Here is a 25045-nt window from a genome sequence, read left to right on the forward strand (position 1 = left end):
TGCCATCACCAATGTGTGTGTGGATGACTGAATGTGTAAAGGGCTTTGGGGTCCTTAGGCTAGTAAAGCGCTATACAAATATAGGCCATTTACCATTTAAACCTGTTGTGATGTATGCTTTGGACATGGTGGCAAAGCTGGACGTGGCAGATTTGAAGATGTTAAGATTCTCATTGCAATGAAATGTACATGAAAGGGAGAGCTTAGGCTGAGTTGTTTGGACTCAAAGCTAGAAGACAAGACAAAAAATAGTCTGAACATGTCCAGAGGTGCTATAGTGTATATATTAGGCAAAGGATGTTGAACATAAATCTGCCTACAACAGGAAAAGAGGAAGACACCAGAGCTTCATAAATGTGGTCAAGGAAGACATGCAGAAGGTTGGTGTGACAGAGGACCCCAGAAGGTGGTAAATGATTTATTATTATTATTATTATTACATGGATTCATTATTTTATTTTATGTTTACATGGCCTCCCTACAAGCCGAGCAATTACGTCTCACGACCACAAGAGGGCAACGTTGGACGTTTGTTCTGCTGTGGCGTTTTTGCTCGTTGGCCTGTGTAGACCCGCAGGTGTGCTGCAAATTACCTAACAAAGCAAAACTCAGGCGCTCACACACACGCCACCAAAGCACTGACGGGTGGTGACAGTCTCATCTCACAGGATCTCCATCTACGGTGTGAAAGTCGTAAGGATGTAGGTCACTCTGCGTCTTGTTTTGATATCTCGTTTCAAGCGATAACCATCTTTGAGCTCGCACCATCAAGCACACTTGACTGTCGTGTTTTGATGACGCCATCACTGGGACTTTCCGGATACGTCACTAGGGGCTTCCGAGTTATTTAGCTAGCTCTGCCGCTGTGTTCATGTCGTTTAGCCGTGTAAACGTCGCTGCGTCGGTCTGGAGTACACAGCAAGAAGAACATGAACACCCCGAAGGCTCCTAAGAGCCACAAAGAGTGTGACTGTTGAGACTTCGTCGCCAGGAACGACGGTGTGAGAGAGGCAGAATGTCAACAACGCGGCCCCTCCTCGGAATGAGACGAGTCACCGAGCTAACGTGCCCGGAGCAGCCAGGCAGCAGGCTGCCTGCGTCCGCCGGCAAGCAGCAGCAAGAGAGCCCCACCGTGGACGAGTTTACGGTGCTGGAGGATAAAGAAGATGAGCTTAAATGCGCCAAACCGAGAGTGGAGCAGGTTTTTAAAGTAGCGTTCACCATTATCGGCTTGCTGGACCACACAGGACAGTCGCACGGCAACAAAACATTACGGCAGATATGGCTGCAGCTCAGAGGCAACAGAGAAGACGTGTCGAAGGCAAAGGTAGGATCTTAAAAACGCTTTCGCTTGCATTTCTGTGGCGAAGCCAGCAGACCAGTCTGAGAACAAGGCTGTCATTATTATTTTAAGAGCCGTCAGCTGCTGTCATTATTATTTTTAAATCAAACACAGTTCTGACTGTGCCCCTCAGTGTTGGTGCAGCTCAGAAACACGTCTGAGTTGTACAATCTTATATTTGGCAGATCACATATTAGGGTTTAAATATATTCTTCAGGTGTGCAGATGGATAGGTAGTTTAAAGTCGTAATAGTGAGCGATGTAAAAGACAACATTTATGGCATCTCATCCTTTCATCACAGAAAATATGAATGATGAAATATGACCTATTCATTTTGCCCAGATAGCTAATGAAAGTAACACTACTCATAACGCTCATAAGATGATATCGCAATATTTACGCAGTGGTATCTTGTCAAATGTCATGACATTTGCTTTCATTAGTTTATTGTTGGACTGTGGAGTAGACAGCCACAAGCAGTTGGCCACACTGTCTGTCAGATATGTTAAACAGGCCATCTCGGTTTCACAATGATTTTTAGGTGTGGTTGGATACAATGGTTGTTAACTAGTTGCTATTTGTTTTAACCAAAACAAAGGCTGAAGACTCCCTTTCATGTGTCTGTACAGCCATGAGAAAAAAATACTAAGCTATTACCAAACGTGTTATTAAGGGTGGAGTCTGAAGGTTATATAAAAATACAGTACAATCACAATAGAGTTACTGTACAGGCAAGTGTGTGGGCGTCTACCTTACTACACAACCTGAAGGACAACAGGCAAAATATGTTAGATGTTAATGGGCTGCTGCTGAGAGCTCAAAGGTGTAAGACGGTGTTTTATTTACAAGTCAAACATGAACAGCCACAACTGCAGCAGAATATCATTAGTTTAGCATTTAGTTGTTTAACGCCTGAGGCTGAGTAAACATACATAATAGTTTTTTTTTTTCCATCACTATTATTATTATTATTATTATTTATTCCTGTAGTTGTATGTCTAGCTTCAGAACTTTAAATATTTATTTTCAAATTGTTGTTAGTTTGAGATATATATATATATATTTATTAGAGCTGGGCGATAGAACGATAACGATATGTATCGCGATATAACTTTTACTCAATAGAGAAATTAAACTATCGCGATAGACTTCACCGCTCTTGTCCTCTTAAAAAAAAAAAAAAAAAAAGGTCAGCCAATCCAAATTAAGTAGCGCAGAGCCGAACCAATCACAGCCGCAGCGTCACGTCGCGTGACTTGTTATGTACAGCACAAGTGCCAAGCCGCACGTGTGTTTGTTTGGGAAGCAGCCAGCGGGTAATGGAGCCAGCGCGTAATGGAGGAAATGAGTGTGCCGACTAGAAAAATCAACCGAGCGTGACCGAAGAGAAAACAGATGATGGTTCCAACGCCGGAGAGATTGTCGAACGGAAGAGCCATAGAAGTTCCGTAGTGTGAAGGTATTTCGGCTATTTCAAGTCTGACAAAAAACAGAGTAGCGTGCACTGTAAATTGTGCCGAAAGCAAGTCTGGAAATACAATAAACTGGTGCATGCGTCACACTGTGCGCCACGTTATTGTTTCGGTGAAATGAATTTCTACAATACTGTTAATTCTACTCTCTGCAGTGTTTAAATGCTTACATATACACACAGTTACTGTCCCTCCACACATACGACTCGGTTCTGCTTCTATGCCCCAGCTTTTACTTTTTCCCACCGAGGCTTCTAGACTTCTGATTGGCCAACATTTCTGCACGGTTAGGAATCTAGCGCCACCTGCTGCTTTGGCATGTTCATAGCAGCGTTTTCCTTCATTTCTGCCTTTATGTGTAGACGGGATTATTTTTTAAAACGAAAACGGAAAATCTCAGTTTTCAAATATATCCGTGTACGCGTGGACGTAGCCTCAGTCTCTGACTGGAAGCGCTAATTCGTCATTCGGCTTTTGTCAGACTAAAGTAACTGTTAAAACTGTTTGAAAAGCTAAGCTATACAACAAGGAGAGATTGAGAATTTCCTTTTAGTTCTCAGTTTATTTGATATTGACAAAAGTTAGTCAGTTTTGTCTGTTCTTCTGTAAAACAAACTAAGATTTATTTTTAGAATTAATATTTTGTTTCTAAGTGGAATTGACAATTTAGTCTGTTTCGTTTGTTCTATTTTGAAACTTAACCGCTTTAGCGGCTGCCTTTTGTGTAGTTTGTAATATTTGCCTTTAGGCGGAGTAGTCGAACACAGATTCACTGAGCGCTCAACACAGACAGCATCGTCAGAAGGAAAATTGATAAAATAAATTACAAATGTTGTATTGTTCGATACATATGCGTACCGAACCGAAAGCACTGTATCGAACGGTTCAATATCGATACGAATATCGTTGCACCCCTAATATATATATATATATATATATATATATATATATATATATATATATATATATATATATATACATACATACATACATTTATCTTTATTGTGATTCTCCTACTTCCAAATACTCCAGTTTTTGGCTAGGCATTGGCATGCCTGGGAATCTCCATAAAGGAAGTTATGTTATTACAGTTTTTTTTTAATTCAGCTCCCTAAACAGTTTGCAAAGTTTGAAATTAGCACCTAATAAACTAAGTGCCAGTATAGTCTTTTCCTTAACGAAAAGAGAATAGACGCCTTTATTCTGCATTTGCAAGTATGGTATTTGTAGATATAATTTTAATGAGGCAGACGGCTAAATTAGCAAAACAAAACAAGAAATAACTTGCAAAAACTGGTTAAAGTCATGGATAATAACAGAGTAAAATAGCAGTTTTTAGGTTTCTAAACACTGTACATGTGAAGTTCTTGTGTGCTTGTGGGACCATTGTGATTGTAAAATTGTAATATGTATGTAATGATCTGCTTTTTAAATGACCGTCTCATTAAGTGTCAGCTTTTTTTGGATAAAAATTTAGAGTTTGTTAAAAGTTATTATAAAAAATCAATAATAATAATTGAAAGAGCAGCGCTCTTTAGCACCACTGCTGGAGAGAGATTACTCATTGTGACTGATTTACCTCACCTGAAACCAAAGAGCTTGTTACACAGCCATCAATTTAAAAGTCATGTGATGTGTTTCTAGAGGTTTTACGGTACAATTAGTCATGCAAGGGATCTGTAAACATCTGAATCTTGATCTCAATCAGATCACTTTTTGTGTGATTTCCCGGAGCATCGCTCACACTTCTGCATCTTGTGTCATGCAGCTCTTTCTTTTTGGCACACTGTAACCAGCTGCTCCGAGCTCTGCCAGTCAACCGAGAAATGAATGTGGAAATGGTAATTTCACTGTGAGCCTGTTGAACTCATGATAAGAATGATGTGCAAGTCGTCAGTGGCGTCCCGCTTAACTATATTAGGTTGATGCTGGCATTTCCTCCAGTTTGGGAAATCACTACTGTTTTTCCTATGACTGCATCTCTTTTTTTCCCTTCCATAGTCCAAACATGTGATTCTGACCAGGCGTACTAGAGTCTTAGACGTCTTGTATGATTGACGTAATGTAACACACGATAATTTACCACTACTGAATGTAGAGAAAGTTAGGATCTTGGGCTTATGTTCTCTAGGAATCGACTAAGGAGCGAATGACACACAGCTAAAAGAACAGTAAACATTTATTCAAAAACAAAAACAGTCATTCAACAGTTCACAACAGTTCCAATAGTCCATATTTGTCAGTCTGTGTATTCAGTTTTAGAGTTCAGAGTTCTTTTCAGTCTTTTCAGTTCAGGTGTGTGTGTATAGTGTTAATGTTAGTAGTACTACCCGGGTAGTGTATTGTTCTGAGATTTCATAAGCTTATCTGTCAAGAAGTAACCCAGTTGTCACTTCTAAGTAGGCTGGAAATCTTTCCTGCATCGCAGCTGGGGATCTGGAATCCTGGCTCGCAACTTTAGACTCCAACAAAAAAAAAAAACAACCTGCACAGGGCAGTGAACATATTTTACATGAATATCATATAACAACTTAATTAACACTAGTGACCAAAGGCCCCTCACTCTTTGTATATAACGACTTAATGCAATCAATAATAAAATTAATCAAAGAACCTTGAAACAATTACTACATCATACAAATTTAACTCAAATCTCATATTTTGTGAACAGCAGTCACATCAATCCAATGAATTGAGAGAATGTACATTACTGATGCACGAGGAAAGTGCAAAACGTGGTCGCAGTACTATTTAGCCAAAGACTGCTCATATTTATCATCTCATTACAATAAATAAAACTTAACTACTAGCTTCCAAAGAAATATTTCCGATTGGTTTAAAACATTCACAAGTGAAGAAATAAAAGGATAATACAGCACTTAAAGGGAACACATGAAATTTACATTACACTAAGCTAATTATTAGCTAACGATTAGCTTGCTATGCTAGCGCAGTTAGTCAGCTCACCGGAAATGAATAAAAACCACAAAAACAGAGGTACATCGGCATCAACAAAAAGTGTTTCCCAACAAGCTGAAGAGTAAAATCCAATTTGTCTTCACACATAACCTTTTTCTTGAGCAAGAATTAAAGAAAAACTCGGTGAGTAGCTCCGACCAACATACGTAGCCTTAGCGCTATTCTCCTTCTCTATCTACTCAAGTTCACAAGCACTAAACAATCTCATAGTGCCAGCTATTGACATTCTTTGGGAACAGCAGTTCATTTTCTTTTTTTTAAATTATATTTTTATTGAAGAAAAAAAAAGGGACTTGTTACAATAAAGTGCATTGACATTATTTAGTCAAAAAAAGAGAAAAGAAAAAAAAAACCTTTTTCTTAGTCCTTTTGTTTTACATTCTGATAGCAAAAAAAAATAAAATTAACTCATTGGCTTCACAATATGTTACATAATGCAACATGTTTAACTTATTTACAAAGAATACATTAGGTACATATTATGAAGTTGAGGGTCAACCTGACATGGTACGATACATGGGAGATACACCAAGATACACCAATTCAGGGCTGGTCTTACCTAAATTCAGGGCGGATGGGGGACACAAAGCTAATCCATTTATTCCATATTTTGTAGAATTTGTCTTTCCGAATTTTTAAAAAGAATGCCAATTTTTCCATTTTAAATATTTCAAAAACCACATTAAACCAGTCCTCAAGTGTTGGCGGAGTTGGATTTAACCACTTTCTGGTTATTGAGTTTATGCTGGCCGCTAATAGCGCTTGTAAGATTTCTGTGTCCCCTCCCCGGACCGAGCCAGCAACCAAGCCCAAGTACAAATTTATAAAATTGATGTCAAATTTTATCTTAAAAACCTCACACAAAGTTTTATGAATTCCCAGCCAGTAATTTTTTAAGTTAGGGCAGTCCCAAAAGATATGATAATGATGTGGATCAGAAGAGGCACATCTTCTCCAGCATTCTGCTGTCCGATTTTTATATTTAGTTTGATGAGGGGTTTTGAAAAATCTAATAATGTTCTTCCAACAGTGGTCTCTCCAAGAGAGTACCAATGAAAATTACAAATCCTCTCCCAGTTCTCGTTTGTTATACCCATCCCCGATTCCAATTCCCATTTAATCTTAACATTTTGAGTAGTATCCTTCCTTGCTTGAAGGAGCACATCATATAGTTTGGAAATTGCCTTTCTCAGAGAACTATCATATGCTAATTTAACTATCTTAAAAATTTCTGACTCAACCATATTTGGGTTTGGGATATTGCAGTGTTTATTAAAGTAATCCCTTATTTGAAGAAACCTGAAGAAATCTACTTGTCTTAAGCCATTTCTTATTTGTAAAGACTGGAAACTCTGTAGTGTCCCTTTATGTGTGAAGGAATGGAATGTTGTTAGTCCACTCTCTATCCAGGACTGAAATCTATTATCACTTTCATTTGGTTCAAAATCTGTGTCATAAGCACACCATCTAAATACTTTTAGTATTCGTTCACTGCCACATATTTTAGTCACTTTATTCCATATTTTTAAAGTGTGGCTAATCCATGGTCCTTTATCTTCTAAACAGTCTGCCAATTTTTTATCCGCAATTGAGGCTTGTAGTTGGAATTTAGGGGTTGTATTGAATTCTATGGATTTCCACTTAGCTTTCAAGTTCGGGTTACACCATTGCAGCAGGGGGATGACCTGAGATGCATAATAGTAGTATTGTAAGCATGGGAGCATTGCCCCCCCTTTTGCCTTGTTTAACTGTAAAGATCTAAATTTAATTCTTGGTTTTTTCCCATGCCAAATAAAGCGAGAAATCCATTTGTCCCATTCCCCAAACTGTGTTTGACTTACTTCAACAGACAAAGTTCTAAATAAATAGAGGAGTCTTGGGAGTACGTTCATTTTCACTGCTAATATCCTTGAATTTAAATTTAAGAAAGGCACCAGTGCAGTTCATTTTCATGAGGCAAATTTTAGGTGGCTTACAGTAACTTTTTTTTTTTTTTGTACAGATGCCACATTTTCTCTTTATCTTTGCAATGAGCAGATGGGAATGTTTATTCCACTGTTTGTTTGGACTCTTTCGCTAGTAAAAATATCTATCCTCCAGTACCACCAGGACTGTGGTAACTGGTGTGCATAATTATTAGGCAACGTCCTTTCCTTTGGCAAAATGGGTCAAAAGAAGGACTTGACAGGCTCAGAAAAGTCAAAAATAGTGAGATATCTTGCAGAGGGATGCAGCAGTCTCAAAATTGCAAAGCTTCTGAAGCGTGATCATCGAACAATCAAGCGTTTCATTCAAAATAGTCAACAGGGTCGCAAGAAGCGTGTGGAAAAACCAAGGCGCAAAATAACTGCCCATGAACTGAGAAAAGTCAAGCGTGCAGCTGCCAATATGCCACTTGCCACCAGTTTGGCCATATTTCAGAGCTGCAACATCACTGGAGTGCCCAAAAGCACAAGGTGTGCAATACTCAGAGACATGGCCAAGGTAAGAAAGGCTGAAAGACGACCACCACTGAACAAGACACACAAGCTGAAACGTCAAGACTGGGCCAAGAAATATCTCAAGACTGGTTTTTCTAAGGTTTTATGGACTGATGAAATGAGAGTGAGTCTTGATGGGCCAGATGGATGGGCCCGTGGCTGGATTGGTAAAGGGCAGAGAGCTCCAGTCCGACTCAGACGCCAGCAAGGTGGAGGTGGAGTACTGGTTTGGGCTGGTATCATCAAAGATGAGCTTGTGGGGCCTTTTCGGGTTGAGGATGGAGTAAAGCTCAACTCCCAGTCCTACTGCCAGTTTCTGGAAGACACCTTCTTCAAGCAGTGGTACAGGAAGAAGTCTGCATCCTTCAAGCAAAACATGATTTTCATGCAGGACAATGCTCCATCACATGCGTCCAAGTACTCCACAGCGTGGCTGGCAAGAACGGGTATAAAAGAAGAAAAACTAATGACATGGCCTCCTTGTTCACCTGATCTGAACCCCATTGAGAACCTGTGGTTCATCATCAAATGTGAGATTTACAAGGAGGGAAAACAGTACACCTCTCTGAACAGTGTCTGGGAGGCTGTGGTTGCTGCTGCACGCAATGTTGATGGTGAACAGATCAAAACACTGACAGAATCCATGGATGGCAGGCTTTTGAGTGTCCTTGCAAAGAAAGGTGGCTATATTGGTCGCTGATTTGTTTTTGTTTTGTTTTTGAATGTCAGAAACGTATATTTGTGAATGTGGAGATGTTATATTGGTGTCACTGGTAAAAATAAATAATTGAAATGGGTATATATTTGTTTTTTGTTAAATTGCCTAATAATTATGCACAGTAATAGTCACCTGCACACACAGATATCCCCCTAAAATAGCTAAAACTAAAAACAAACTAAAAACTACTTCCAAAAACATTCAGCTTTGATATTAATGAGTTTTTTGGGTTCATTGAGAACATGGTTGTTGTTCAATAATAACATTATTCCTCAAAAATACAACTTGCCTAATAATTCCGCACTCCCTGTATAGCATATGCAATAATACTTCATATTTTAAAAGGTTTGTTTGGGTTGGTCACTCATGTTTAGATTCTGTGATTGGGTTACCAGTGGACAGCCTTACTTATTTTGCTTTGGCCAGTTTTGCTTATCTTGTTTTTTTTTTTGTTTTTTTGTTTTTTGCTTTGGCCCTACCTTCATGTGTTTTAACTACCAGCTGGCCTGGTTCTTATTGTCCTTGACCCTTGTCCTGGATTGCTGTTGACTGATTTCGAGATTTACTCACCGTTGGAGTGCAACTCCAACCAGGACTTAGAGCAGATAGAAAAGTGCTAAAGCTCTCTGAGACTGCAGAACAAGGAGCTGCAGTCCAAGCTTCCTGGAGATGGGGCTTGTATTGATTCATTATGTGTAAACAAAAATACATTAAATAAATAAAAAAATGCTCAAATCTATGCAGAAACATTTATTTCTTCATTTGAGAAAACGTGCGCTTCCTTACGCAGCACAGGCAAACACTTGTACCCTGACAGTCTCCTTTATAAATACAATCATTATTTCTACTTGTTAAAAATCTAATGTATAAGCAGCAGTGATCTCTCAGCCTGTATAGTTTGTACACAGGGCCAAAGGAAACTCATTTTATTGGTTATTTTATTTTAAGAAGCCACACCCACATATTTATAGCCGTGCTCACGTTCAAATCTCACACCCTTTCTGTCTCTCCCACCGCATCACTGAGTCATCATACATTGCTCGTGCTGAGTCACTTCTTATCGGCAGAGAAACACAAAAAAATGCGAAACACTATCTGTAAGAAAGTTACCGTACCCACCTGCGCTGATTCATCCAAACAGTTGCCACAGCCAGGAGATTCCCTAAAACAGTGAGTAGAGTTTGGTTTCATCACGTGTCACCTTAAATACCTTACAGGTGTGTGGGCACGTCAAGCACGAGACAACACTTACTGTGTGAAATATTTATATTCTTTTTTTTTTTTTTTTAATTTTTTGCTAAATATGTTAAATTAGGTCATTCTGATTGGTTCCTTTTTTTTTTTTTTCTTTTTTCTTTCTTTCCTAGATGGATGATATTTTGTGTTCTCCTTGTTGTGCAGGAATATGTTCGAGGACTGTGCGACCCAGAACTGCAGAAAGAAGAGCGGTACCCGGTAGATATGCACTGTATCTTTGCTGGCGCCAGGGGCCTTTTTTTGGACAGGCTCATACGGGACACGAGCGCTGAAGTTCTGGTGCAAGAGCCGGGCTGCCTGCGGCTGTTGGGTCGGGCTGAGCCCGTGGTGATGGCTCAAAGCAGAGTTCAGCAGTTTGTAGCACTGTTCCAAGTACGAGTCTTGTTATCAGACATAGTTTCATTCTGATTCTGTAGTAGTTACGTGACTCCAGGGGGGTCATTTATATTGTGGAAAGCTGATGAATAGTTGTAAATAAAATGTGAAGATTTAACAGTCATTTGAAATTATTTAAGAAGGAGTAGTCTACAGCATGTCATACCACACGCTCAAGTGTTTTTGTGTTTTGTCCAGGAGAAGCGAAGTCTACCATGTGACACAGAACCAACAGTAAAACGAGCATTCAAGTCCTTCGTGGAGGAAAGGGATGACAAGTACACTATGGAGCTCTTGCTGCTTCCCAGTGCGCTGAAGGAGGAGTTGCTGGGACTTGTTCACACCCCTACAAACACAAACACCTCTTCTCTGGTTAGTGTGAACATTTTCTGGCAGCACGTAGAGCATGACCACTGTGACCAAAGAGTTTTTGATGACAACTGCAAATTTCAAAGAGAATAAGCTGCTGTGGGTAGTTGAGATTGTAGCCTTGTGCTATAAGATTTAATACTAAGATTTTAAAAAGTTTTTCTGATGCATGACTGGTATTATTTTGTGTTCAACCACACCTCGACCCAAAAATATACCTCTGCATTCATTGTTTTGGTGTAAGCAGCTTAAGTTTACAAACTGGTCTGAAAGTCAAGGTGGGAAGGTATGGTCAATAAGAAGAAAGTTAACTTTAAGGTCATGTGTAATAAAAGGCGTTTTTATAGTGTTATTATATTTTTATAAACTGTGTAGAATTAGCTGTTAATATCTGCTGACATTCTTCTATGTCCCAGCAACAAGATGCTTCCCAGCTTTACAAGTCAGTAAGAATTTCCCCCCGTTTTTACTTAGAAAACTGGTAAGCTATAGGCATTGAGCTAAAATCAGTCTCACCCCCTCACTGCTCACTTCCATTGTGAGTGTGAAGGGGAGATTTACTAACACAGATGCTAAACATACTGCCAGCCCTGGCTTTGGGTGGGTGGGTTATTCAAAGTGTTTTTGAAGGATAGGATCATTGTGAATCATGCATAGTAGTCCCCCATTAACCATGTCTCTTTGATATGTTTAGAGAGCATAACTGGTGCTCTTAAACTTTTGTGATCATGCTGCAGAATTACAAATTTGGATCTGCCACCAAAATGTTGAATTAGTTATTATTTTATATGAAGCTTGTTTTAGTTTTAAAAAATATGACTTCAGTGTGAATTATTTATTTATCAACAAGTTAAGAGCTTCATTGTACTTTTAGGTATTTAGAAATCATGTTTTACCAACGTATGAAGTAAGAGAGAAGTTGAAGAACAAGTTGAATGTTTTTGAAAGTCACACACTAAGTACAATCGAAGACGTCATTTCTGGCATCGGGAAGAAGAACCACGTAAAGCACACTGGAAAGTACAATAGGAACGTTGGCTATGGCAAGCATTCCAGTTTGAGAGGAACTTTTATTGTAGTTTCCTAACTGAGGCAACAACCACTGTGTTTCCTTCCCCAGACTCAGCTCAACCAGATGCTCCATCCAAGCATGTCGGAGGTTGACCAGGACCGCTCACAGAGCAGCACCCCTGTGACGGAGCTCTCCAACCGCATCCTGGACACTAGTTTTGAGGAGCGAGGGACCACGCCATCATCTCTTGGCGGAGGCAGTAAACCAGCAGGTGGAATCGGTTTAGGTCCCGAGGCAGTCCTGCATAACAGCAATCGGCCCACGCACAAGCGGCGTTCATCAGGCAGTGAGACGCGGGATACAAAGAGACAGTACTCTCTGGAGCGGAGGGAAGAGTCGCCGGAGAGAGCAAGAGAAAGGGAGCGACAGAGGGACAGAGAGGGCCGGGGGGGCGGTAGCAGCTGTAGATCCAAAACCCCCTCTGCTTCGTCGTCCCTCTCCTCCTCAGCGAAGGCAAATACCGTATCTGGGCCCATCATGCTGGACTCTGCTGAGGGTGTCTCGGATGAGGGAGAGGCAGTCAGCCCAGAAACCAACCTCCGCTGCTTGGTCAATTTTTTCAGGTAAAGTTCACACTAGTCAAATGTTTCCAAATGAATTCCTTGGATTTATATTAGAACTGTTTGGAATTATGGTGGTCATCTTTGGGGTCTAAAGACGACCACCATAATTTGAAACGTGGTCAGTTTTTCTTTGTTTTACATTACAGTAAGTCGAATATTACCTGGAATGAAGGATATTGTGATGGTTTTGTTTTATTGATTAAATTAACACACTCGTTGGAAGAATTATTGCTTATGAATATAATAATTAGTTGAAATCTTAATGAAGAATAGATTTTGTATTTGAACAGAGCTCACATATGCTTATGTACATATAAGAGACCTGCTGGTTGTTGTCCTGGTTGATGAAACATTAGGTCATGACCGTACGCATACAGTACAAAAATACATGTGGATGTTCAAATTAAAGTAATACAAAGGTTCAGTGATCCAGTTGAATCAGATCGAGTGGCTAACTGTTGAGTTTCACTGTGCAGTGTTCCTTAGTCATTTGTGGTGAGATCATAATCGACAATGACAATAAATAAATACTTGACTACTTGACTTGATAACAGAACGAGTCAACCTCACGTACCCTTTTCAGACACGCCCCCCTTTTCATTGATCTCTTAATGACTCCTGTCTGAATGTGCAATCCAGTCAGCTTTCCCTTAAAGCCGTGATGACTAGGTGGGACATAACATTTATACGTTACGTTCAACTCCATAATGTTTGAATGAAGAGAGGCAGACAGCATGTCTGGGACGAGGTCACGTTTAATGAGCCAATTTGGAAAGTTGTAGCTGAAAAGTTGATTCTGTTCACCTGGACGTTTTCAGTGGGAGAAACGTTTTGTCATCATCAGGTGACTTCTTCAGTCTCAGCTGACTGCAGGTTACAATCTTATAAACAGTACATTTGCACAATGGCTGAAACCAGCCCACTGAAGGAACAAAGGGCTGGGAGGTCAGTTCCTTGATCATTAATATGCAAATTCTCATAACCATTGATCAACAACCACTGATCAAAGCTCATCCTGGGTGACTGAGCATGCATCAAGATGTATTACATGGCACTGGATTAGATTCAGGTGGGTAAGTTATCTTACCTCAGTAGACTCAGTAGGGTAGGGTAGAGGTCGGGGGTTCAAATACACCAAACAGCTACCCTGAGGCACCCCTGAGCAAGGTACCATCCCTACACACTGTTCCCTCGGCACTGGATTGGCTGCCCAGTGCTTCACTGAGTGAATGGGTTAAATACAGGGAGTAATTTCCGTACAGGAGATTAATAAAGTATACAAAACAAAAAAAAAACTCTACTGCTGAGCGGTTCGTCAGTATGAGCTGTGACAAGCATCGACAGAAAGGTGAGCCGTGTCTGAACGACACAATGAACCCAGTAATGTTACTTGATTTGTTTGAGTTTCTCTTGAACTGGAATTGAATGGCTCTCTTTACAGCCATTAAAGACAAGCGGATGCATTATAGCCACCAGTAATGTAACATGCTACAAAATCACATTTTCCCCAGAACCATGGGTTACCAGCAGGAAGTGGTGGAACGTGTTGTCAAGGCAACAGGACAGACGGAAGATACCTTCCTCGTCCTTGAGAAAATTGTGGAGGAAACTAAGCGTTGTGAAGAGAGCTTGAAAGGAGGGGAAAAAGAAAGAAGACTAAACTCTGTGCGTACCTCAGACGCTCGCTCTTCATCGTCATCCGTCTCTACAGCCTCCTGCTTCAGAGAGGAGCTCGAGCTGAGCAGGCTGTCGGCGGACCCAGGGAGATCTAAAGAGAACATCAAGCCCAACCAGTATGGAAGCAGCAGTAATGGGCTTGGGCACAGGAGGCAGTGCAGCGGCAGCGAAACAAGCACTCAGCAGGTACTTGACAACTTACAATAACTCACTTCAGCTTTACTTCTTTGTCTCACAGAGACAGACATAGAGCCAAAGGTCTAGCTGTAGCGTGCGATCCTGTCTTCACATGTACATCTTCTATATTATTCTCTCTGCTTCTTATTATCTTTCATCTTGTTCTCTGATACCTTCACCTGAGATAACCTCTGATATCTTATCAGATACGATGCCTTTTTTAACCGTGGCGAGGCGTTGTACACGTGCTAAACTTTGATTCGAACCTCATTTCAGGCGATCACTATTAAGAGGAGCTCGAGCGCTCAAGGAGGAGCAGGAAACTATGAGGTTATTACCATTGATGACGATGAAGACATCATCCCCACTGATACCAAAGTGGCAGACAGAATGTCTCGGATGATCACGGTGGCGCACCTCAACGCACAGTCGGGTTCCAGAACCGACTATTTGGCACGAGGAGGCGGAGGCATCCCGCAGAGGGACTACTTGTCCCGAGGTGGGACTCAGACTTTGGGGGGATCGGTGAAGGTCGAGACCGTAACGGCACTGCGCAGCACGCCTCAGTGGCTGACTGCCACCACTGCATCCCTGGCTTCAACCACCAGTGTAGGTATTGCCCCAGTGTTCAGTCAAAAATGGTGTGTGTGAAGTTTTCTGTGTAACAGGTGGCACTTTGAGGTAGCATTTTGTGCAGTGTCTGTTGTCTTTTCACACACACGACAAAGCTGGGAATGAGCAGTTATTTTAAACGCAGCACGCGCCCGGACAGCTGCATCTGGTGGATTTATAACATCAGTGACATCACGGTCTCTTTGTCTCGTCCTCGTCAGTCAGCTCAGCCCATCGCCCGACCCTCAGCCTCTTCCTATCAGACAATCAGCCACACGGGGTTCCACGGGGCAGCAGCACGGACGCCTCCCACAAATGACCCGCCGGCCCCACCAGTAACTGGCTTGGCTCGTTTCCATCAGTCGCTGAGGACTCCCTACAAACTGAACCTGCCAAACGAGCCGGGACGCCCAGACCTCAGACACATCATCATAGACGGCAGCAACGTGGCTATGGCGTGAGTGTAAAAAGAAATTTATACTGAAAAGTCTGGCCTTTTCATACCAAGTAAGATATTCACATTCAGTAAAAACTTTATATAAGAAAACTACTGTTATAGTTTCAGATCCCTCTCATCTGTCGGAGAGTTATTATAAAAGGCACAAAGCTCTTCAGCTAACATTGTTTAAATATAGGTTGTATAAAATGTCTTTTTTTTCCAAGGTTAGTTAACAAATTGGATGTTTTTTATGTGTTGATGCGTACACCTGAGCTCCAAGCGGGGTATTTAAAAAAAACCACCGTGTCCGTTTTTCACAGGACGCCTCACCATCCTGTGACAAACACGTTTCAGCAGTTTGTAGCTTGTTGTCTTTAGCAGCAGTTCAGCTCAGTCAGGTTTGTGCTCATTTTTTCATGCACCGCTCTCTTAAGGTCCCACAAACAGCCGTTTTCTGGTTCGGCTTTGCTGCTGTGCTTGAGATAAGTGTCCTGTTGTGTGACATTTCAGCAAAGCGTTGGCTGTTGCCCAGATGGCTTCACTCTATATACTTTGGTATATAGAGGAGTTCATGGTCAAGTGCAATAAGATTTCCAGGTGCTGTGGCAGCAAAGCAAACCTGATTATCAGCCCTCCACCGCTTTTCTTAGCTGTTGCTGTGAGGTGTTTGTGCTAATTTGCAGCTTTTGGTTTTCTCCAAACGTGGTGCTGTGCATCATCTCCACTTTAGTCTCATGTGTCCAATGGACTTTGTTCCTGACATCTTGGTAATCATGTTGGTTCAGCTTAGATGATGCAGAATATGAGCTTGAATATGAAAAAAAGACAAATATACATATTTGTATGCCAGGATTATCCACAAGGTACCATCAAGTACAAAGCTGTGCATGACTCGGGGAATCAGAAGATTTACCAGATGCTTCTTGTTGTAGCTGCAGCATTTTCAGGGCTGTCTGTCTGAATCCCCATCTGCTCCTCTGACCATTATAAATAAGAGATGAGAGCAGAGTGTTAGTCATTTCTTTCAGAGCGAGCATTTCTTAATCATGGCTGTAAGGACAGGATGTTGTAAGTCGCTTGATGACAAATATAATATGCGTTTTGATTGGTGTCACTTCCCGCGCCTGATTTTCTCGTACCACATTTTTCCTTTTTACTAACGAAGCTATCCACCTTCCCATCATCATCATCATCAGTTAAGGTCACACCATCTCTGTCACACAATACCATCTGTTGAAGCGCGTAGGTCGCAGCTACAACTGTTGTGTAGGTGCACCAAAACCTTGCCCACGCAGTCACATACTGTTATTAGTCATCATATTTGCGAGTGATTTCACGTGTGTGTGTGTGATTGACGGAGCGAAAGCACGTGTAACGGCACAATATTGATGATGTGTGGGGGTGAAACCGTGGGGGTGTTTTTGAGAAGAAAGGCCCTTTCTAGTAAAAAATCTGTATGTTTCTTTCTGATTATTGGATAGGACATTCTTTATGTGTGTAACACAAATTATTGTCTTTCCTCTGTGCTCGCACTCTTCCACCCAGATGACCCTCTCCTGCCCTCTCATTTTTGCAGCTACTTCCTTTGATGTTCTTACTTCATCGTCCCTCCTTACCAGAAGTATGTCTAAAGGAAACACACAAGTCAGCACTGTGACTCAGTTTTGATCATTATTGTATCTACACAACGCAAAGTGAGCCAAAATCAATGCAGTCGCTTTCCTGTACAGACACAGGAAGAGATTTTCTTGTATATTTATTGAAATAATAACACCTGCCTTAAATGACTGCAGTAATTTGAGTTTCAGGGATGAAGGCAATGATCCTGAAGGAGGTTATTGGGTTATGTAAAGTTTTGAAATGTGTTCCCTTGTCAGGTTTGCTCGGTGATTTTTAGATTGCATAAGCTCTTCCTGCTGTGTTCTCATTCATCACTTTCTCTATCAGCGGCGAGTGGAACTCCCCCTGACTTTGCACTTTAGGCTCTGACCACAAGCTGAAGTTTATCTTGTTGTGCAGTGTCCGTGTGCGCTCTCTGCCTCGACTCTGTGCATCTGCAAGACGTCTGAGTCGATGGGTTTATCAGCTTTGAGCGTCCGCCCGAGTATGACGAGCCATGTTGTGAAATACGGGGCACTTTCTCACAGCGTTATTACAAGAATGATATTACTGAGATATTAATAAGAATATTATAATGGCACCATTACATTAAGAATTCAGGTAGACATCAAATTTCATAGTGAAAAGTTTCCATTTCACAGTTCTCGTGTTTTAAGGAACTCGCTCTGTGAAGTCTCTACAGTCAAAGATGAATTATCACGTCGATGTTAAAAACAGTTCTGCTTGGTTTTTGGCAGAGTGTATACAGACGGATGTCGTTGCCACTTTCTACCTTTAGCTTGTTGCATCATTATTTTATCTGTTTATTTATTTTTGGTCAGACTTGTGTCACTTTTCCATGTGTGAAGCACTTTAAGGAACTGCTAAGGTTTTAAACGCTGTATGAAGAGTGTGGAGCAGCTGACCAGGATGTGAGCTGGTCATCTCTGCTTTAACTGCAGCACATGTAAGACTAGATTTTTGAACACCATAGTAACTCCGTATACAGGGAAGTAGGCAGGGCAGACAAAACCGGAATTCACATGATGGGGAAAAAAAAAGAATGAACAGAAGCTTCATTCATAAAGCAGCATTTAATTATTTCCTCAAGAACATCAGCTTTCCAAAACAGAAATCTGCAGTTCCAGTCTAGTTTTCCCTGTTTCGTAGTTTATTAGCTGCCGTTTTAGTTGTACATTCAGTTCTTAGTGAAGAAAAGGGGAACTTGTGCCGGTCTGTTTTTGTATATCAAACAGGGGTCACAGAAGCCTTAAAATCTTACAGTAGTAGTGTATAACATTTCCTCTGAAAATAACCATGTGCACAAGATTTCCCCCAAACATAAAAATCCATTGAAGGGCTGTCAGCGTTGGCGTGTGTGCCGTTTCTCCTGAGGTGGTGATTGTTGAGGTGTATGAATGACGCAGGATTAGATTTCACTCAGAAACCTGAGACCACTGAACAAAGTGCCAATAAGGCCAAATACTTAAAAATACCTCCGTGGCTGATAAGATTTTTGTGTCTGTGGATTTCAGCGAGAGAAGCCAACTTCCTGCTGCTGTCAGGGAGTTTCTCATGTCTGCTACCGTGCGCTGCTTTTGTTGTTCTGTGGTTTTCTGCGTCCTAGCGACCGATGTTGTATTACAGCTATCTGACGTGCGCATATGGAGGTCGTGCACGTCATCGACAACAATCTGGGTCAGCTGACGTTGCGCCCTGTATCGTGTATTTGTTTGGTTTATTAACGAACTCCCGGGTTTTGCCCACACATCACGTTGAATGTGTTTACATGTGTTCAGTGTTTGTGCTTATTGCCTTATTTTTTTGGGGGGGTTCTGAAGTGTTTCCAAGGTTCCCGTTCCTTTAGTTGACTCTAGATCCTAGTCCTGTGCACATGTTCACTCTTATTTCTCTCTGTGCTTTCAATCCATTTTTTGAATGCTCGTGGAGGGAACAAGGAGCATCTGTAGTTTAATTTGTGGCACTTCCTCACAAGTGGACAGCCTTATCCCTGAGCCTTATTACTGTCCATTACTTCTGTTTTTATGGATTTTTAGGAGTTGTCTTCTCCAGTTAACTGTGTCCTCCTTCTTCTCGTCCTCACTTCTGCAGTCATGGCCTTCATCGGTTCTTCTCCTGCCGTGGTATAGCACTAGCAGTGGAGACATTTTGGAAGAGAGGACACAGGGAAATCACAGTCTTTGTCCCCCAGTGGCGTCAAAAGAGGGATCGACTAACAACAGGTACGACAGGTCTATACAGGCCAGTCTTCATATGTGTATTAAAATATTTTAACGGAGTGTCTGTTTGTCTTTCCTTTGGTCCTTTGTTGTCTTGGAGACACAGCCACAAAAAAGCATCAGCAGGCTTGTGATTGTTCCCGTGGGTATTTGATTTATTTACAGTTCATTCACTTGTGATAAATCAATTATTCAAACGGGTTGCTTTAGTATCAATCGCCTCCGCCCTTTGCTCACTCCTCATGCCACTGCCATTCTCGTCCATACTCTTGTTATCTCTCGAATTGATTACTGTAACTCACTATTATTTGGCCTCACACAAAAATCCATTAACAAGCTGCAACGTGTCCTGAATTCTGGTGCCCGTATTATTACTAGGACTTCCTCTACCCACCACATCTCCCCAATCCTGAAGCAGCTTCACTGGCTCCCGGTTAAATTTCGCATCCATTTTAAAATAATCCTCTATACATTTAAGGCTATTCATTCTCTCTCTCCACCATACCTCTCCAATTTAGTACAGATGAACTTCCCATCCCGGTGCCTCAGATCTTCATCTTCTCTTTCTCTCTCTGTTACTTCCTGTCTGATTACAATGGGGGGGCGGGGCTTTTAGTTGCTCTGCCCCTCGACTCTGAAATTCCTTACCCCCTGACCTCAGAAATATTAGTTCATTCCCTCTTTTTAAGTCCACCCTCAAAACTCATCTGTTTAAAATTGCTTATGTTTAAACCTCTGTATGCTCTTAACTTTCATCTGTTGTGTATATTTCCAGTTTTTGTGTTTTTATCTGTTGTACAGTGTCCTTGGGTGCTTTGAAAGGCGCTATTTTTAAATAAAATGTATTATTATTAGTAGTAGTAGAAACACAAACATTTTTTTCTGCTGAAACTCTGTACTTAACACAGCTGAAGGTCATATCAGCAGCAGTACTTCTGGAGCAGCTGTTTGGGTTTTTGTCTTGCGGGTCATTGTGTACGGGAACCAAACAAACCTGTTTAGTACACGTGTGTGTGTGTTCACTTTGTCGTCATTGTTTTTACTGACACAGCCGGCGGTGTTTTCTTACAGAGCAACATTTTCTAAACCAGCTAGAAGACCTGAGGCTGCTCTCTTTCACCCCCTCCAGGGAAGTCTGTGGCCAGAGGATATCTTCACACGATGACAGGTACACCCTGAAAACACTTCATATCTAAGGGCACAGAGACTGATGGACAAAGACCGAATAACTGAATCGCTCAGTTGTTGAAGGTTCCCTTGTGTGTGTTCGCTCCCAGACTCACCCTGCTGACCTTCATCTGTACTGTATCTTTCTAATAGATGACTAGAAGATACATATGCAGATATATGATGATGTTTTGAAGCCCAGATCATTCATCATAAAACTGACCAGCACCTTCTCCACATACAATATTTTTGAACACGAGGAAAATCCTGAGTGTCCTTTTTTTTCTCCCCGTCAGATTCATGCTCCACCTAGCAGAAAAAACAGACGGGATCATTGTAACCAATGACAACCTGAGGGATTTCGTCGACACCTCGGACACCTGGCGTAGGATCATTAGAGAGAGGTGATTGTTGTGTATACAGCTCAGTGAGTCATTCACTTACGTGCTGCATTACCTAACATGGCACTGGAAAGTCCACACAGGAGCAATGTTAAGATTGAAGTTCTATTTAAAACCATTTTATTTACATTTACTATCAATCAGCGAGTCCTTTATAGGAAAAGGAACCTGAGAATTCATGTGTGTGCAGGAAACTAAACGGGTACAGCATTTTTAAGTGTGTCACCAATCAAAAGATCCAGTTTTGGTGACTAATAGTGAATAATGCATTTTATTACTCCTTAATGAGAATTTCATATTGCTACATCAGTTAAAGCAACATATTTAATTTGGCTAAGAGATGTCTTTAAATGATTTTTGAACACCCACATCGTGTCCTTCACATGTTTTTTGACACGCAGGAGAACCGTTGAAAAAGTATTGAGGAAAATAAATCCGTTGATATCAACCATTCATACTCTGCTGTATCTGCAGGGAGTGTTGTAAACCACTCAGACTTACTTATATGGTGATGAATACAGAAATTACTCTCAGCGCATCTAGTATGCCGATATATTTACAGTTAAGGCTACAATAAAATAAATGCAAACTGAATAAATATATTGAAACTTTATATACATCGCTGATGACAAAGAGTGTTTGTATTGAAAGTAGCTGTGTAACATTTTCCATGACTTCTATCATACGGTGCTCCACCAGAGCCCATATGAAGGGCTAAATGTATGAGACTGTGGGATTGTGTCGCCCCCTGTTGGTCAGTGTCTCGGATAAAGACCCCTTTTGCACAGGAAACCACTGTGCAAGTTGGTCTGACGCCATCCGGTGCTGCTGTCATGGGTTAATTCCTGGTTGTGACTGCTTTACACAGAGAGCGGCGTTCCCCCGTACACAAACTGTTTATTTAAGGCTGCTTTGTTCAGGCTGACTAGTTCAGCCTTCACCAGGGGTAAAATTAGCTTAGCTTATAATTCCATGACAACAATCTCGCATACTGTAAAGTTTTTATTTTTTTTATCTCAAACTGGTTTAATAAACATGGTACTGGAGGGAGAGACTCATCACTGACTCTAACCAAATTTCTCATTTCCACATACCTGTAAACATACTGTGACTCAGTGTGGCATATTTCTTCATCAACAAACAACACAGCTCTTAACATTTTTAAATAATTTTCACAGACTAATTCTTTTTAAAACTTTTTTTTTATTGGGGGAAAAACAGACATTTGTACCCAAATCAGTAGACTTTCATGGAAAATGCTGTTAATTTGTCAGCAACAATATTAAGTCATTTCTAGGAAGGTTTGAGCAAAGAACCTGAAAGCGTGTCTTCTTTTGTATTGTTCTGCATCGCCTGGATCTCCTGGTGCGTTGATGATCTTAACTCCAGAGTACTTTCCAGCTTTTGTAGTGATGTTAAAATTTCAAGAATAAAATGTAGTTATTCGAAATCAGCAATTGAACATGTAATATGTCAACAGTAAGAATGTAAAAGCCGCAGAAAAAACAACACAGTGTGGGTTCAGAAAGTGCCCACTAGAGTTTAAGAACAGTTGCTTGGACGTTACAGTTTGTGAATTTGTCCACTTTGACCAGCAGATTGCTTCAGTTTACTTTTGTGGAGGACCACTTCATGATCCCCGATGACCCTCTGGGAAAGAACGGACCTCACCTTGACATCTTCCTCCGTAAAGAAAGCTGGTGTGTGATGAAATACTGAGGCCTTGTCGGGTCAGTGTTGGTTATTGTGCTGTGCACTGCTCCTTCTTACACCCTCTCTTTCTCTTCCTGTCAGGAGAGCTCCGGGCACGCCTCCGCCTCTCAGACCCCCGGACCTCCGGCCTCCCTCACAGCAGCAGCCAGTTTACGTGCAAGCTGTTCACTCTGCCCCGCGGACCCCCACCTCCCTGACGGCCCACACCACTGCGCACTGGCCCCACTCTGGGCCCCCAGAATGGCACCCACCTCGCCGTTCTCCCTCACCCTCTCCCTCACCTCCGCCCCAGCGGTCGCCGGGGGAGACGTCAGAGCTGAAGAGAAAACTGTACGACATCTTCCCCGACCAGAAGCAGCGGATCGACCGCATCCTCAGCGACAACCCGTACATGAGAGACCTGAACGCCCTTTCTGGGTTGCTGCTCGGATAAAGAACTATCTCAGTTAAGACGATCAGCAGATATACACGCAGTGCATACACACGCAAGGATATATATAAAAATAATTTATTTTATCATCTCTTCCAGCTTGGAGGACTTTTTCTTTAATTGTTTTTATTTTTCATCGAGACTGATCGTCAAACTAGCTGCTACTGTTGAAACCCATCGTTTGGGACGATCTACTTTTTCTCTCCTTCACTTTCAGGTCGATAAAGATCGACAGCACCGGTGTCTGCGTCACCAAAATATTAAAAGTTACCACATTCGTCAAACAAGAAAAGTCTCTAGGTAATCATTTCTTTGTTTCTCGACAACAGTCCAGAGATTCCATGAATGTGGGACCAGCACTGGGCGCGCTCTTTTTGGACCGTGGCACCAGCTCAGCGCACGACCGGTTTCCTCTCCTGAACTTTGCTGACTTCTTAATACAGACTCTCAGCTTGTTCTCCAGCTTTATGTTGAGACACGTGTGACGCTGGCAGGTTTTTGCATGTTTTGAAACTTTCAGCAAAGCATTTTTGTTCTTTTTCCACTGTCAAGCAGTACCAGGCTACAAAACCCAACATCGGTTTGTGCAGTTCGGAGTCGTTCAATATTAACATGGGAAGTTTAAAAGAACACTTTGTTTTCGTTTGCAGTGCATCTGTTGGAATTGCGTTTTAATTGAGACAGCAAGAATTTCAGGAAGCATGATGTTTATACTTTCATGAGATGAAAGTATAAACAGTGAATAGAAATCCCCAAAAGCAGTAGCTGGTCAAAAGTTAAGCAGGAAATTACATCAAAGCTTCTGTTTTGGCAGCTGAGCACATCAAAGAAACACCCTTAGGCGTGCTCGTGGCCAACATTTAGAGGCTGTTGTTCACAAGCCGTTTCTCCGAGTTATGATACGTGTGCATATTCAAGCTGAATTTAAACAACTACCAAAAAACGTTTCTAGTTAATTTAACCAGCCCCTCCCAACTCTACCTTCCCAAACCCAGTTTTAGATGCTTTCCCCCTTCAAAGGTAGACCATTATAAACTGTTTTATGTAATCTCATTGGTGATTTTTCTTTTTCATATGATATTTGCAGAAAGTCCCTTCTCTCATAGTTCTGTGTTCTTTCTCAAAGCTGCACTTTATAAATGATCTCTGAAGAAAACCTGAAGTGACGTTACTTCCCAAACTGACCCGCTCTGGGTTAAAAGTTTCTGTCTGCAGCCGACACGTGTCAGTTGTCTGACCTTGAATGGAAACAAACACTAAAACAGTTTAAACTTACCCTTTGAAAATTAATTTGCATTTAAAATGACGGATCATAAGTTTGCTCACAAAAAAACAGTGTTAAGAAGTTTAAGTTACAGATGTACCGCAATGAAGGCTGCAGCGGTTTCACCCTTACACACCCGGAACATACAAACACTTCATCTTGTGAGAAAAGAATCTCTGCACAAAAACTTCACAAGGTGTCAAAAATAACTTTTGTTTGTACTTGCCATGTTGTTATCGTAAGGATTACTGAAGGATTTCTTTTCTCCTGTATTATAATTCTTTTGTGTATATTGATTTCATTTTTGTAAATATGCACATTTTTGGCTACAGTGCACATATGGTTCTATGTATGTGGAAGAAGAATAAAATGCAGCATTCTCCATAGAAAAATGGGCAAACTCTGTTTTTCATCACGGGTTAAATTAAAGATGAACTCTTATGTCTGCTTACTTTAAATGTCTTAAATATTGTACAAGAAGGCTCATCGCCTCAAACACACTAGGAATGTGAGAAGTTTTTGAGAGATCTCTTTCAGGGTGATAACAGAGCGAAACCTAAACCCAGGTTGAAAATATTGTTTCAGTTGCTTTTAATGTATTTCAATTATGATATTTACGTACTAAGATAAAATTAAAAACGATTCTTTTTCTATAGCAACCACCCTGAGGAGGCACTGATTCTATTGCTTTTAAGACT

At 41.2% G+C, this 25045-nt stretch overlaps 1 protein-coding gene across 1 annotated transcript; it reads left to right on the top strand.

Annotated features, from left to right (window-relative positions):
* Positions 1–532: 532 nt before the first annotated feature.
* On the top strand, positions 533–24788 carry n4bp1 (nedd4 binding protein 1). The gene is made up of 12 exons (XM_082539366.1): positions 533–1327; positions 10394–10621; positions 10823–10996; positions 12114–12628; positions 14140–14491; positions 14759–15091; positions 15316–15551; positions 19245–19375; positions 20444–20540; positions 20836–20943; positions 22539–22640; positions 22735–24788. Exons 1-12 carry the CDS (start codon positions 1016–1018, stop codon positions 23084–23086), a joined length of 2940 nt encoding a protein of 979 aa, XP_082395492.1. The 5' UTR covers positions 533–1015; the 3' UTR covers positions 23087–24788.
* Positions 24789–25045: the final 257 nt, after the last annotated feature.

Source organism: Aulonocara stuartgranti (assembly GCF_965226115.1).
Source record: "Aulonocara stuartgranti genome assembly, chromosome: 7".
NCBI classification, from domain to species: domain Eukaryota; kingdom Metazoa; phylum Chordata; class Actinopteri; order Cichliformes; family Cichlidae; genus Aulonocara; species Aulonocara stuartgranti.

Bases quoted from the DNA above. Each gene is read 5' to 3' on its own strand.
- n4bp1 (XM_082539366.1), top strand. From the start codon at position 1,016: ATGTCAACAACGCGGCCCCTCCTCGGAATGAGACGAGTCACCGAGCTA. The intron at 10,997-12,113 runs GTTAGTGTGAAC...TTCCTTCCCCAG, and splicing joins ACACAAACACCTCTTCTCTG to ACTCAGCTCAACCAGATGCT. The intron at 15,552-19,244 runs GTGAGTGTAAAA...TCACTTCTGCAG, and splicing joins GGCAGCAACGTGGCTATGGC to TCATGGCCTTCATCGGTTCT.